This window comes from Nanorana parkeri, unplaced genomic scaffold (assembly GCF_000935625.1).
Source record: "Nanorana parkeri isolate BGI_ZX_2015 unplaced genomic scaffold, ASM93562v1 scaffold4150, whole genome shotgun sequence".
NCBI lineage: Eukaryota > Metazoa > Chordata > Amphibia > Anura > Dicroglossidae > Nanorana > Nanorana parkeri.
In genome coordinates, this window is record NW_017310417.1 from 1 (window position 1) to 12205 (window position 12205).

The 12205-nt window shown below is 43.1% G+C and overlaps 1 protein-coding gene across 1 annotated transcript in view; it reads right to left on the bottom strand.

Moving 5' to 3' along the window:
* Positions 1 to 6612: 6612 nt before the first annotated feature.
* Positions 6613 to 12205, bottom strand: part of LOC108803754 (transforming growth factor beta-1-induced transcript 1 protein-like) — a gene marked incomplete at its 5' end in the record, with an annotated part of 14492 nt that continues 8899 nt past the window's right edge. The window contains one exon of the mRNA XM_018575565.1: positions 6613 to 7113. Within this exon, the coding sequence (XP_018431067.1) occupies positions 6847 to 7113 (267 nt within the window). The remainder of the gene's footprint in view (positions 7114 to 12205) is intronic.

Below are 12205 nucleotides of genomic sequence, written 5' to 3' on the forward strand. Positions count from 1 at the left end.
AGGATTAGACTTGAAACTTTAAGAGTCAAACTCAGATGATGAGAGAGAGTGAGAGTGAGTGAGAGAGAGAGTGAGAGAGTGATTATGAATCTGTTATTAAACGTCTATTTTTGACACACTGAGCAAGTGGTCTCTATGTATTGCTGGGTTTCGCCCCATGTGTTTGAATCTTATGGAGAGTGTTTGTCGTTATTAATGTTTCCCCCCAAAATGCATTGTTCCCCCTCATTAGCATATTTCCCAAAATGCATTGATTCCCCTAATCTACATATTTAAGACAGTTACCCACCCAAAACCCCTGTTTTTCCCAGAGATCCCGCTAATTTTCGTTGGTTGTTGCGGTTGATAGTGGATTGGATGTCTATTCTTTTCAAGTGTCGTACACAACCATTCAACCCACCCTCCACCTCCCGTGCGTGTTTTTTTTGAATGTCGTTTCATCTCAGGGAGACTGTTTTAAATTATGCAAATGAGGGAGATTTTCAGTTCCCTGTTAGGGAGACTGTTTTTTTGGGTGTTTTTTCACTAAAATGAACTGTTTTGACTGGGAGTCTTCACCGATTTTGAGGCAACCCTAACCCTAAACCCTAACCCTACATCGACACCCCCTTTACCGAGAATTCCGCATGTCCCTTAAATGTCTTTCGGCCAATCGGCATGGTCCTTCACATTTGTCCACATGCACTGTAGTCCTCCAAGAACATTGATATCCAAAATCCGGATATCTTGAACATGTCTTTCCAATGTGCCTACACCCTTATCAACACCACAGGGTGCAACACTTGATGTCTTGTCCCGATGAAGAAATGTCACCGTTCTCATCTCCCCTGCCATGCCCCAGGCATGAACAACACACAGTTGGTCTCTTTGATGAGCAATGCAATCAAGATTTGAAGATATCTGTTCGGCAGCTTTCATACATGAAAATGTTGTACACTCCAACACCCCCCCATTTAAATGTTAAGACTTACCTTAACCCCTTCATGACTGAGCTTGTTTTTAGTTTCTGTTCGTAAATGACTGACACACTTTTGACATTTTTGCTGTGTGATTCTTCCACGTCAGTAATATACTTTCTTACAAAGTGCACCCACACATATTATATATTGTTTTTTAGAGGACAGATAGGGCTACATATTTATATCACATATGTGCGTCTAACGACTTTTTTTTTTACACTTCTTGCCTATATCTACTGCATGTACTGCACTCGATACAGGCAAAAAAACCCGGAGGGTTTAGAACCCCTTTAGGGTTCACTTCAGGCTCATATCTGTAAGGTTAAGTTTAGGGCTCCACAGCCGAGGGTTAAGTTAAGGCTGCGATTGGGAGGGGTAAGTTTAGGCTGCGATTGGGAGGGTTAAGTTTAGGCATAGAAGCCGAGGGTTAAGTTTAGAGTTAGGGTATTGAGAGGGTTAGACTTCTTCCACGTCCGAGGGAGCCTGAAGTGAACCCTAAGGTGGCTAACCCTCAACTCCCACACCCCTAAAGACCTGCAACCCGTTAGAGTGGGATGGTTAAGTTTAGGCCCTAAACCCCAACCCTAGGGTTCCTAGTGCCCTAAGGTTCTTTCTTCCTAAGGTTCTTCCTAGTGCTCCACAAGCGAGGGTTAAGTTTAGGCTGCGATTCGGAGGGTTAAGTTTAGGCATAGAAGCCGAGGGTTAAGTTTAGAGTTAGGGTATTGAGAGGATTAGACTTCAAACTTTCAGAGTCAAACCCAGATGATGTGAGAGAGTGGTTATTAATCTGTTATTAAACGTCTATTTTTGACACACTGAGGAAGTGGTCTCTATGTATTGCTGGGTTTCGCCCCATGTGTTTGAATCTTATGGAGACTGTTTGTCGTTATTAATGTCCCCCCCCCCAAAATGCATTGTTCCCCTCATTAGCATATTTCCCGGAATTAATTGATTTAATTTAATCTACATATTTCCCAAAATGCATGGATTCCCCTAATCTACATATTTAAGACAGTTACCCACCCAAAACCCCTGTTTTTCCGAGAGATCCCGCTAATTTTCGCTGGTTGTTGCGGTTGATAGTGGATTGGATGTCTATTCTTTTCAAGAGTTGTTCACAACTATTTAACCTCCACAACACACCACCAGCGCGTGTTTTTTTAAAATGTCGTTTCACCTTAGGGAGACTGTTTTAAATTATGCAAATGAGGGAGATTTTCAGTTTCCACTTAGGGAGACTGTTTTTTTTGGTGTTTTTTCACTAAAATGAACTGTTTTGACTGGGAGTCTTCACCGATTTTGATGCAACCCTAACCCTAACCCCTTACCCTAACCCAGGAAAACCCTAAGCCCTAACCCCTAACCCTAACGGTCTGGGCATGCGCAATAATATATTGCACTTTTGCTTTGCTGCCGCCTTGTGGAGAAATACTGGTAGGACATCTGCTGTAATATTATACACACATTATGAATGCTACTCTGCTGCCGCCTTGTGGCGTAATCATAGTAGGGCATAGTAGGGCTATTTTCAAATTCACTTTATTAACGCTACTCTGCTGCCGCCTTGTGGCGGAATCCTGATATGACACCAATAAAACATTTTTATAAACATATTGTTGCAGAGAGCTGCCTCCTTAAGGATGAATCCTGGTATGACTCCCAAAGTATTTCTATACACATAATACTGTTGACTCTCTGCTGCCGCCTTGTGGATGAATCCTGGTATGACACCCAAAGTATTTCTACTTTAGTCAGTATATAGTATCCCATATACTGACTTTAGTGGGGCGCATTTGCTGATCTTTTTGGATTTGGCAGGGGAATCATTGGCAAGATGGAGAACGCTTAGACCACTTTTGGATGCCGCTGCAGATATCCTCTATAGATGGGGATATTCGTTTGACCTAATTGCCTGGAAAAATGGACACTCTATATCGTTATGTTTCCCAGAGAATGAGGACTCTTTCTGTGCAAAGCTTGAGATTACTGTACACGATCTCTCCGAGAAATGGAGATAGTCTGCTCCTGTTAGGAAGTGACGCATTGGGAAATACGTTTATAGATACTTTGGAGCAAATTAAAGGATGAGACTTTCCCCCTAGAACTGAAGAAATAATATGAAGGGTGTTTGTATCATTCCCCCTCTTTTTTTATTTTATTTTATTTTTTTTCCTTTGGTTTGTTTTTGGGTTTGTAGCTGCTATTATGATAGTACAATTGCTATATTTTGTTTAGTTTTTTTGTATTGGAATGTATATATGTAAAGGGAGCGAGGGAATACAAAGTGTAGTTGGGGGAATAATCTTGGAGGTAATCATGTGGGATAAGTGTGTCAGTATTTATTGAGAAATTGTGTTATTTAATAGGATGCCCTATTATAGAAACGAGAGCTCTGAGATATGAGAATTAGTTCCTGTAGGCATGCTTGTGCACTTTTAGCTTAAGGTTGGGAACCATGAATGGTCTCCTACATGCCCTCCTCTTTCCATGTAGACTCTTTGGTCCTATGAGGTCTCATGTCTTACCCTATACCTCAGTTGCATCTTTTACATTGTAGCTCTACTATGGCAGGCAGTCCTCCTTACCCCACATTATTCCGGCACTATTGTCTACCTTTACCACCTCCTCTTCCCTCCTTCTCTCTGTTTTTCTCTCCTCCTTACTCTGCTTTTCTTTCTTTTAGATTGCATTCAGGGATTCTCCTTACTGGGTCTGCTATACAATGGCCCCATTCACCTACTGTTTGCCTTATTGCACACGCTCTTTTTGTGCTGACTATGTTTCTTTGGTGGCCCAAAGGGGCTTATATGGTTGCTAATTGTTGATCCTGACTCTGTATATTTTGATCCTGTAACCTTACTGGATTTTGTGTTTCCATGCATCGTACTGTGTTGTATTTACTGTTCATTGTTAAGATGTCGATAAAAATCGAATTAACATAAAAAATAAAGGAGTTTATTGAAAGTGACAATAGACAAAATAGCATAACAATAGGTAAATTCAAGACATAGTCAGAACCGAGCCAGAGGTCAGAAGCCAAAGCGGGTAGTCAGACGATCCAGACCTGGAAATGCAGAGAACATGATAAACGAGTACAGGAACCAGGAAATCAGTAGACAGGGCCAGGATCTTACACGCAGCACATGAACAAGCAGAGAACACTTGGCAGGTCTGAACAAATGCAAGAGACGAAACTAAGTGGAAAAAAAGCCTGATGACTATATAGTGAACCAGAGTCACATCATTACTGTGAGACAGCAAGTTGCCAGAATGATGAAGTTTATGGATTTGGTCATAAGAAGGCACCTAGGGGAAACAGTCAGTGTCAAAAACACTGCACTGCAGCTTAGGTGGACAAGGAAGGGTAAGAAACCCTGACAGGTTGTGGCAGAGTCCAATGCACTTTAGCATCAGTCTGATTCTGTCAGTCACTGGCCACCAAAATTGACTCTCAGCGTTCATTCATAGTTTCACTGGAAAATTGAGAGCTGCTTAGTGGCAGGTGCAGCCATCTTTTCTGGTCCCTGAGAAGGGAATACTCAGAAATGACATAACCCATCAAAGGGTCTGTGTGCTGAGGGTGTGAAAGTGTTTCATGGTATTTCAGCAGACACTCCCACAGCACCATTTTTCCTAACGGTGTCAATATTTCCAGATGCTTATATTTTACAGTATGTCAAGCAACATTGTATTGTACAAAACAAAGTCACAATTAGATAGAGACTAAGCATGATATACCTCAGGTAGCCTTCCATGAAAAAAGAAGAACTCACAGTTTTCTCAGAAATAACTGGAAACTGGCCAAAGTAATTGGCATCCATCATTGTTTATTTCATATCAATCATTCAGAAATAATTAAACAATTAAAATGACATGGACACAAATGACTGGACCCATCAGCTAATATTTCAAGGTAATCACTGCAAGCAAATGAATTCTGTAGCTCTCATTGCAACTTCTAAACCTGCCAACAGGTAGTTTGGCCGAGTGTTCTTCATCTGTCTCAGATTTGAAGGGTGCCTACTCCTCACTGCATGTTTCAGCTCTTTACATAGATGTTCCATAGAATTCAGATCAGAGGTCATAGAAGCCACTTCAGAATAGTACAATGGGGTTCCTTTTTAGCCTTTCTTGGATGCATTGGGTTTTGTGTGTTGGGTCATTATCGTGTTAGAGGACCCATGACCTGCCACTAGGACAAAGCTTTCTAACACTGTATGGTTCACTCCAATTTTCTAGGGTAGTATATAGATTTTATTGTGTGCTGCATGGACTGAAGGCACTTTGTGCCAGGCACAGCCAAGCTTCCACCCCAACATAATCAATGGGTTGTTGTTTTGTTTGTCCACCTCCCCATTGAAGTGGCCAGCCTCCATAGTAGTGCCCAGTTCTCAATGGCAGTGCCCAGCTCTCCATGGTAGTGTCTGACTCCGCACTGCAGTGAACAGCTTCTCCATGGCAGTGCCCAGTATCCCAATACAAGTGCTCAGTTCCCCATAGCAGTGCCCAACTCTTTATGGCAGTGCCTAGTTCCCCATGGCAGAGCCAAGTTTCCCCTGTAAGTGCTCAGTTCCCCATGGCAGTGCTCAGTTCCCCATGGCAGTGCCCCACTCCCCATAGCAGTGCACAATTCCCCATGGTAGTGCCCACCTCCCCCTGGCAGTACTCAATTACCTATATCAGTACCCAGCTTCCTGGGGCAGTGCCCAGCTCCCCATGGCAGTTTCCTGCTCCCGTTGCCCCTTTTTTGGCAATTGGGTTAGGGTTGTCTTAACCCTAACCCTATTTGCATTAAAAATGAAGATTCGTCCCTCAAAGACTTTAATGGGGTTTTTGCTGCTAAGCTTTGATTTTCATGTCAACTAGAATGTCAAGCCGGATTCAATGAGTGCCCCCGTGTATTTGAACCCGGGCTGATTCGCTTATCCCTATTGGGCAGATGTATATATGGTTTGTTGATTATATTGATGAATGTTGACATTTTAACTGATGTTTACCTGATACACTTGGAATGTCATATCTGGGTGAGGCTGCTAATCCATGCAGAAAAATTTATTTATTTTGTGTTTTCCTTGCATTCCACCACAATACATTACTAGGTTTGATGTTAACATTAAATCTCCCCTTCGATTTGGATTATGTATTATATTGACTCCTGGTGACGGAACTTCCAGGTATAGGTCCAAAGCACCACGCCTGCTCTCAATAAACAAACAAACAAACATATATGGCATTTCACTTTACATTACACTAAGGTTGGAGTATATCCATGACAGGTCTGCAACAAATCCAAGAAGCCAACAGTGTCAAAAATGGTGCATTTATTGGAGGTATAAGATGTGTGTAGATATAAGATGTGTGTGGAAGAGTGATTATACAGAGACTCATCAATTAGGCTTTGTGAATGTAGACTTCAGGGCATATTAATAGAGCAGCAAATGATCTACGTACGCTACACTATTATAAAAACATGAACCCATCCTTGATTTGCTTGCAAATTCACCCAATTGAGCAACAATTACCAACATTCACCTATATCTGTATTTTGCTGTTTTGATCATTGTCTGTGATGGAATGCCATTGCCAGATGTGATTCCATTGGAACATTGCAATGCCCCATTGAGCTTCATACTTGTCATTCTGTTCATGGATGGGACCTTCTTTCTATAAATATGCCCCTTCATCTAGAAACGGGTGAGGTAAGGAAAGGCAGCAAGCATGGAAATATTCATGCTAGGCATGGAACTGGAGCAACGTTTGACTAAGCCTTGAGGAGCACATTGTACATGTGAGAAAAGGCCCTGCTCCCATCCATCACCTACATGACTGCAGCATATTCCAAACAGTCCACAAGTGTGCCAAGACTTTTCCAGGCTCCATGGACTCCCTAGCCATACAGACGGGCAAAGCATGCTTGGCAGTATGGTTTGCCATCTTGCTCTCGGAAAGTGCCTTTATTGAGTTGCCGCAAGCAAAATGTGCAGCTCAGGTGCTGAGGGTGGAACTTTCTTCCCATTGCGGTCACACATCGGCCTGTGATTGGCTGATCACATCCGGCACACAATGATCCACGAGACGAGTGGTAATGAGTCTCACACAGAGGTAGGCCATCATTCTCAAAGAAACTTCCACTGAGGAATGGGGTGCGACAAACCTAAAGAAAACCAGAAATGACATCATAAATGCTGGATTTTCCACTAGAAGAAGCAATGCTGTACATAACTCTAGTTCATAAAAACCACTTCCACCCAAAATTCTAATTCCTTGTAGTAGTTTTAGCTAAGATATGTTTGTACAACTAGAGGCATATCTACATTTCCTTGCTTCAGTAGACTTCAACCAGGCTTTGTGACCAGTCCTCCTAAGACTCTTCTGCACTCTGGCCAGTGGTCTCGCTGCAGTCTTGTATGTACATGATGCCCACGAAGACCCTCAACTTGGAGTATTGAAGTGAAGAGCACCAGAAGCCTGCTGGAGTGCGAAATGTGGTATTGCAGCTTATTCCACTACAACTGGGGGGTGTTGGAAATGTAACAGCATATTCTAATGTACTGATATACTTATGTAATTTGGCTTTTGAGCTGTAGATGGCGCTGTGGTGCAATGTTAGTCTGTATGTGCATGCTTATCTATGATATACAGGAAGTTCATTCTCTATATGTTTTCTTCACAATTCCATATACTTACATGTAATGTTCATCTAAGCAAGTAAAACGTAATTCAACATTCCTCAAGATCTCAGAGCTTCATCTACAAGCATAACCAACAGGTTATGGGCTCAGGCACTAAACAGAACACTGGTACTCAACAAGAGCCGCAGTCAAGCTACTGAAAGATGGCGAGCTGTTCAGATGTGAAGTCTGCAATTGCAAAGCTCAACAATAACAACTACCACCTAGGGAAGTTCTAGCTTAAAATGCTGCTAAGCAAAGACGACTTGTGCCAAGTAATGAGTACAGACAGACCCAGTAATGGACCCGCGGAGGAATGGGACAAGAAAAACAGGCAAGCAAAAGCAATTATAAGTCTGCTAGTGGAAGACGACCCGCTCATCCACATCAGAAAAGAGAATACAGCTAAACGTATGTGGACCGCATTACAAAAATTGCATGAGCATTCAAACCTAAACAGAAAACTGTATCTGCTACACAAGCTATATAAGATGAGGCTAGAAAAAGGCCAGGAAATGCGTGAACATGTGAATGTCCTGCTGGAAATCATAGAATATGTGAATGTCCTGCTGGAAATCATAGAACATGTGAATGTCCTGCTGGAAATCATGGAACATGTGAATGTCCTGCTGGAAATCATAGAACATGTGAGTATCATGCTGGAAATCATAGAACATGTGAATGTGCTGCTGGAAATCATAGAACATGTAAGTGTCACGCTGGAAATCATAGAACATGTGAGTGTCATGCTGGAAATCATAGAACAGATATGTGCACTTAGAGAGGAAATGAAAGATAACCACGTGGTGGCATTACTGCTATGCAGCCTTCCAGAGTCATACATCGCTCTAGAAACCAGAACCAAGCAGGAACTAACACTAGAATACGCCACAGGGAAATGAATCGATGAATGTGACAGAAGGAAAGAAAATTTGCACAACGAGAAAAAAAAAAGAGAAAAAATACGAGAAAGCCCTCAAGGTGCATGAGAGCGCAAAGCAGAACAAAGAAAGCAGAGCATGTTTTCACTGTAAGAAGAGCGGTCACCTGACAAAGGAATGTTCAATCTGGAAAGCCGAGCAGAGGAAGCGAGAGACACCTACAAGAGAAAGAGCTCCACACAGGAGACTGCAGACACATCAAGGAGCGCTACCTTTAAAGTGACTCAGAACAGTATACCACATGGATGGTGTATTGACTCAAGTAATACAATGTCTTGTTGCACACCTTACCGGAGGTAATGACTTGTAGAACACAGGTGGGTGGTCGTAGCAAAAGTCCATTTATTGACAGAAGAATGCCAGTCAAATGTAAGCGCTTTCGGGGCCGCACAGGGTCCCCTTCATCAGGCTCAGAATGGCAACACACAAATGTACAACACCCTTAAATAGACATACATAATCATGTGAAAAGAAAAGGAACTTCCTACCCCCTCTCAGCATCCGATCACAATGTTCTGCCACCAATAAGAATTTCAAAAACGTACAGAATGCTGCCGTATGGAGAAAAAGGCGTGCAGCGCTGTCACGGTCGGTATGCGGTGACAACACAAGTCAGTTGCTATGGGAACTGGACACTCAGCAATCAGGACTCTCTGCCGTCTCCGCCCCATCCACCAGCACATGCACCGTGTGGAACAAAGGACCGTGGTCGTCACGCATAGCAAGCTCTAGCGGTTAGGATGAAATTGCAACGCCATTGGTCATTAGCCTCAGCATTGTACAATATTGGGGTTATCCCTAACTTAGCTCCACCACTGTCCTAAAATCATTAGTCTGTATTGTTATGGAAAAACTGCCACATGACACAAAAAAAAGTGATTGGTATCGGCGAGTAATGGAGGGAAAGTATCAGTGCTCGTACTCGGTCTGGAATAAATGGTAGTGCGTCCCTATTTTCATTATGGGTGTGAGTGGTGGGCCTCACATTTGAGTTTCGCCTAAGCCTCACAAATTCTAGAGCCGCCTCTGTAGAAAGCAAATGGACCCTAAAGGTGAAGCTTGAAGAGATACCAAGGGATACTCCCAGATATTAGGAGAAGACTAGGATTAAACATTGGCTCCCGTCGTAAAACACTCCACCATCAGAACACTCCTCAGCATCGCAGCCGGGAAGAACATGCAAGTGAGACACCGAGACATAAAAACCGCTTTCCTATATGGAGACATTAACTAAGATCTCTACATGGAGCAACCACCGGGGTCTGAGCAAGGACACCACCTCGTATGTAAACTCCGCAAGAGCATCTACGGACTCCAGCAATCTGCAAGAATGTGGAATGAGACATTGAATGAAATACTCAGGAAAGAGGGATGCACAAGAAGCAAAGCAGATCCCGCTCTTTATTCCGGGATTGAAGAAGACAGATGGACCGAAACCTTGAAATGAAAGGGCTCGGAAACATCCGACACCATCTGGGAATTCAGATAGAGAGAAAAGAAGATGGAAGATATCTCCTCAACCAAAGTCAGAAAATTGCAGAAACTTTGAAACAATTCCACAAGGAAGATGCAAAGGAAGTAACGACACCTCTGGAACCCGGCTACCAAAAGAGAAATGATGCAGAAAACTTGCCATCCAACAATGACAAGTACCGCAGAGCAATCAGAAAACAGACAAGTCGCAGCACCCTGTCAGCGTGACTGGAACACAGGAAAGAGTGTAATGCAATACTTAAAAAGAACTATTCGGGTGAAGCTACAACTGCCAGCAACGTCAAAGCTATTTGGATATGTGGATGCTGATTGGGCCGGAGACTGCACAGACCGCAAATCCACAAGCAGTTACATCTTCCAATACGGAGAAGGAACCATAAGCTGGTCAGGCCGAAAGGAAACACCTGTTGCACTTTCCTCAACTGAAGCTGAATACATAGCAGCAGCACACGCGTGTCAAGAAGCAATATAGATTCCCCAGCTTTTAATGGACCAGCTTTTAGTGGATCCAGAGTCTAGTCTCGGGGGGGGGGCACTGCCAGAAAATAAGCCCCCCCATCTGGCTCTTATTACTATATAAAGAAAAAAGTACCGTAAATGTTCTGTTATAAAACATCTATTTCTACCCATATTTTTGGTAAAATATAAAAGTCGGGATCACGTCGGGTAAATAGACGCCAAACGTCAAGCCTTAAAATTGCGCGCACATGCAAAATCGCAAAAAACGGCCACAGGCCCATAGGCGGCGATTAAAACGCTTTTAGTGCTCATCAGTTTAGTGTTATTGATGATTAATGGCCCTAAAATGATTGCTCACACTCCGATGTTTGCGGCATTATGTAACATGTGCGGCACAATAGGTGCAATCATCGTTTTCGCACATAGGCGCACCCGACGCATATCTGCGTGTGTATGTGGGGGTGGGGACTTAAAAAAATTGTTTTATTTTATAATTTTTTTATGCTTTATTTTTTTGTAATGATTCTTTAATTTTTTTCCACACAACTTTATTGCTATTACATGGGAGGGGCTAAAAAGCCCCCTATGTGATAGCCAATTTACATGACAGGTCCTCTTTATGGAGACATCAGGGGTCTCCAAGACCCCTAATGTCATCTAATTTTTTTTTACACACAACTTTATTGCTATTACGTGGGGGGCTAAAAAGCCCCCTACGTGATAGCCAATTTACATGACAGGTCCTCTTTATGGAGACATCAGGGGTCTCCAAGACCCCTAATGTCACCTAGGAACCCCCAGAGAAGCTGATGAAGCAGAGATCGGCTTCATCAGCTTCTGTAGCTGGAGAGTGACACAGAATGCAGGAAGTGATGTCATATACATCACTTCCTGCATTCGGGGACTGAGAGGAGATCAAAGGGAGACCGTATACTGATCTCCCTTTGATCTTCTGTCACAGAGCCGTGCCGGCAGTGATAGGGGCGGCTAATACAAGCGATCGGGCGTCTCTAGAGATGCAAGATAGCTTGAATGTAAAGCTCCCGGCCGGCCGGACAGAGATGTGTTTTATGTCTTAACGAGCCAGTGAACTTGTTACTTTAATGGAGACATCAAAGAGTCAGGACAGAGGATAGTGTCATATGAAGGCCACTTCTGTGCCCATAGTCAGCTCTTATACAACCCCCTCTCCTGCCACCGCACTATTTGGGAGATTATCTATCTACTACAAATAGTCAGCTCGGGCACACAATGGATATCTGAAATCTCAAGTCTGTGTGCCCAGCCATAGGCATTATGTAATCCCATTCCATTCTACAGACAGACTGACGCAGCCCAACCACAATGGTCATGCATCTACTGGCTTCTAGTTCCAGACTCCCCATCCCATGCACTTTCTGGAATATTCCACCAGACATTCTGCTATCATTGTAGGAGGATAGTAATAGATTGTGAGCTTTCAGGATTGGCTACTCACATGACACACAAAACACTGCGGATGCCATAATCCATTAAGCGCCGTGATGTAACTTTCCTTCACTGGTTCAGCACATCCGGCACAAACTGCTCCAAACAGGCGAAAATAATCATCTGAACAGTAAGGTTCTCCTTCTTTCTCATGGAACCCTGTGGGGGAAAAAAGGGTCATTTACTAGAGATATTCGATTATGTAGAAGAACTA